At 57.0% G+C, this 1,690-nt stretch overlaps 1 protein-coding gene across 1 annotated transcript in view; it reads left to right on the forward strand.

Moving 5' to 3' along the window:
- Positions 1-451: 451 nt before the first annotated feature.
- PHYSODRAFT_248797 (hypothetical protein) overlaps positions 452-1,690 on the forward strand; it is a gene marked incomplete at both ends in the record, with an annotated part of 5,791 nt that continues 4,552 nt past the window's right edge. The window contains one exon of the mRNA XM_009518994.1: positions 452-604. Coding sequence (XP_009517289.1) covers positions 452-604 — 153 coding nt within the window. The remainder of the gene's footprint in view (positions 605-1,690) is intronic.

A 1,690-nucleotide genomic window follows, 5' to 3' on the forward strand; every position in this document is an offset into this window, starting at 1 on the left:
GCCTTTGCAGCCGTACCAAAACGCAGCTTGGATTTTTGTTTTTGTTTTTTGTTTTTGTTTTTCGGGTTGTCGGTGCATGGCCGACCGATGGCGCTGCCTACTGAGAAGCAGCTATCAACACTCTCAACAATGAAACGACCACTAACTTTGGCCTGGATGGACATGATGCTGGCCCTATTGGAGAAGCGCTACGGCCCAGACGCCTCGCCGGCAGTGTACTGGCATTGCTTGTTGGTCGGATAGTGACAGCTTCAGCTAGATTGATGGTACGTCTGCATCGTAGGCGCGAGAGACTAGACTAGTTGACTAGTTACGGAGTGGGCGACGGCTGTGGATGCGGCCTCAAACCCGAGTGCCCCAAGCTCTCTCATCTTCCAATTCGCCTTCTCCGCCACACTCGGCCACCAACCAACCCCAAATCAACCCACCGAATCGCACGTTCATCTCTGACATGCACTCCAAGATCGTTGCCCTGTTCAGCCTGTGTGCCGCTGCCTCCATCCTGCAGGCGGCTGACGCTGGCGCTTCTCCTGTGGGCGTCTCGCCGCGCCGCCACCTCGGCTCCAGGGAGGACTACGGACACCACCCGCGCCACCACGACCATGACCATGACCACGACCACGACCACGGGAAGAATCACCGCCACCACGATGACAAGCACCCGTCGCACTACTATTACCGTCGCCGTCTCGAAGACGCCAAGGCCACCGAGTCCAAGGACTACAAGGACGACCATGGCAAGGACGACTACGACTACGGCAAGGACCGCAAGGATCGCAAGGACGGCTACGAACACAAGCGGTACGGCGGTCACGACGACTATGACGATGACTACAAGGGATACGGCTACAAGAGCTACGGCGGAGACTGCGATGACTACGGAAAGGGTCGCCACGACAAGGACGACTACAGCTACGGCTAGGCCTACTACGGCAAGGCCTACTACGGCAAGGACGACTACAGCAACGGCAAGGCCTACTACGGCAAAGACTACTACGGCAAGGACGACTACAGCTACGGCAAGGACGTCTATGGATACGACGGATACAAGTACGGCTCCAGCTACTACCCGGACTACTACTCGTCGTACGGATACAGCTACTACCCGGACTACTACTCGTCCTACGGCGGCGGCGGTGACTTTGGCTACGGCTATGGTTACAACTACCCCGGCAACTTCGGCTATGCTAGCTACGGCTATGGCTACCCTGGTTACCCTGGTTACCCTGGCTACCCTGGCTACGGCTACGGCTATGAGTCCGCGACGACGGACGGTGCTGAGGCTGGCCAGAAGGAGTCCGCCACGGCGCCTGCTACCGCTACGGACGTTGCGTCCAACAAGTCGGCGGAGAAGGAGGACAAGACGCCGCCCAAGGAGAAGGAGACCACCAAGTCCGGCGCCACGGACAAGGCCAAGGGCAAGTAAGTGGAGTGAAGTGAAGTGAAGTGAAGTGAAGTGAAGTGAAGTGAAGTGAAGTGAAGTGAAGTGGAGAAGGCCGCTCGCTGGCGATGATGAGAAGTAGACGAGGGGCGTTCGTTGGTCATGGAGCAGCTAGCCCACGGAACCTGTAGTTCTGTAGAGTAACATGCGTGTAGTAGCGTCGATAAAAAAACTGGCGGTGGTAGCAATACGACGTCAATGGTTGTCAACTTTCTCGCTGTACTCAGTTTGCTCGTCCGATGCGCTAAA

This window comes from Phytophthora sojae, assembly GCF_000149755.1.
Source record: "Phytophthora sojae unplaced genomic scaffold PHYSOscaffold_1, whole genome shotgun sequence".
Taxonomy (NCBI): Eukaryota; Oomycota; class Peronosporomycetes; order Peronosporales; family Peronosporaceae; genus Phytophthora; species Phytophthora sojae.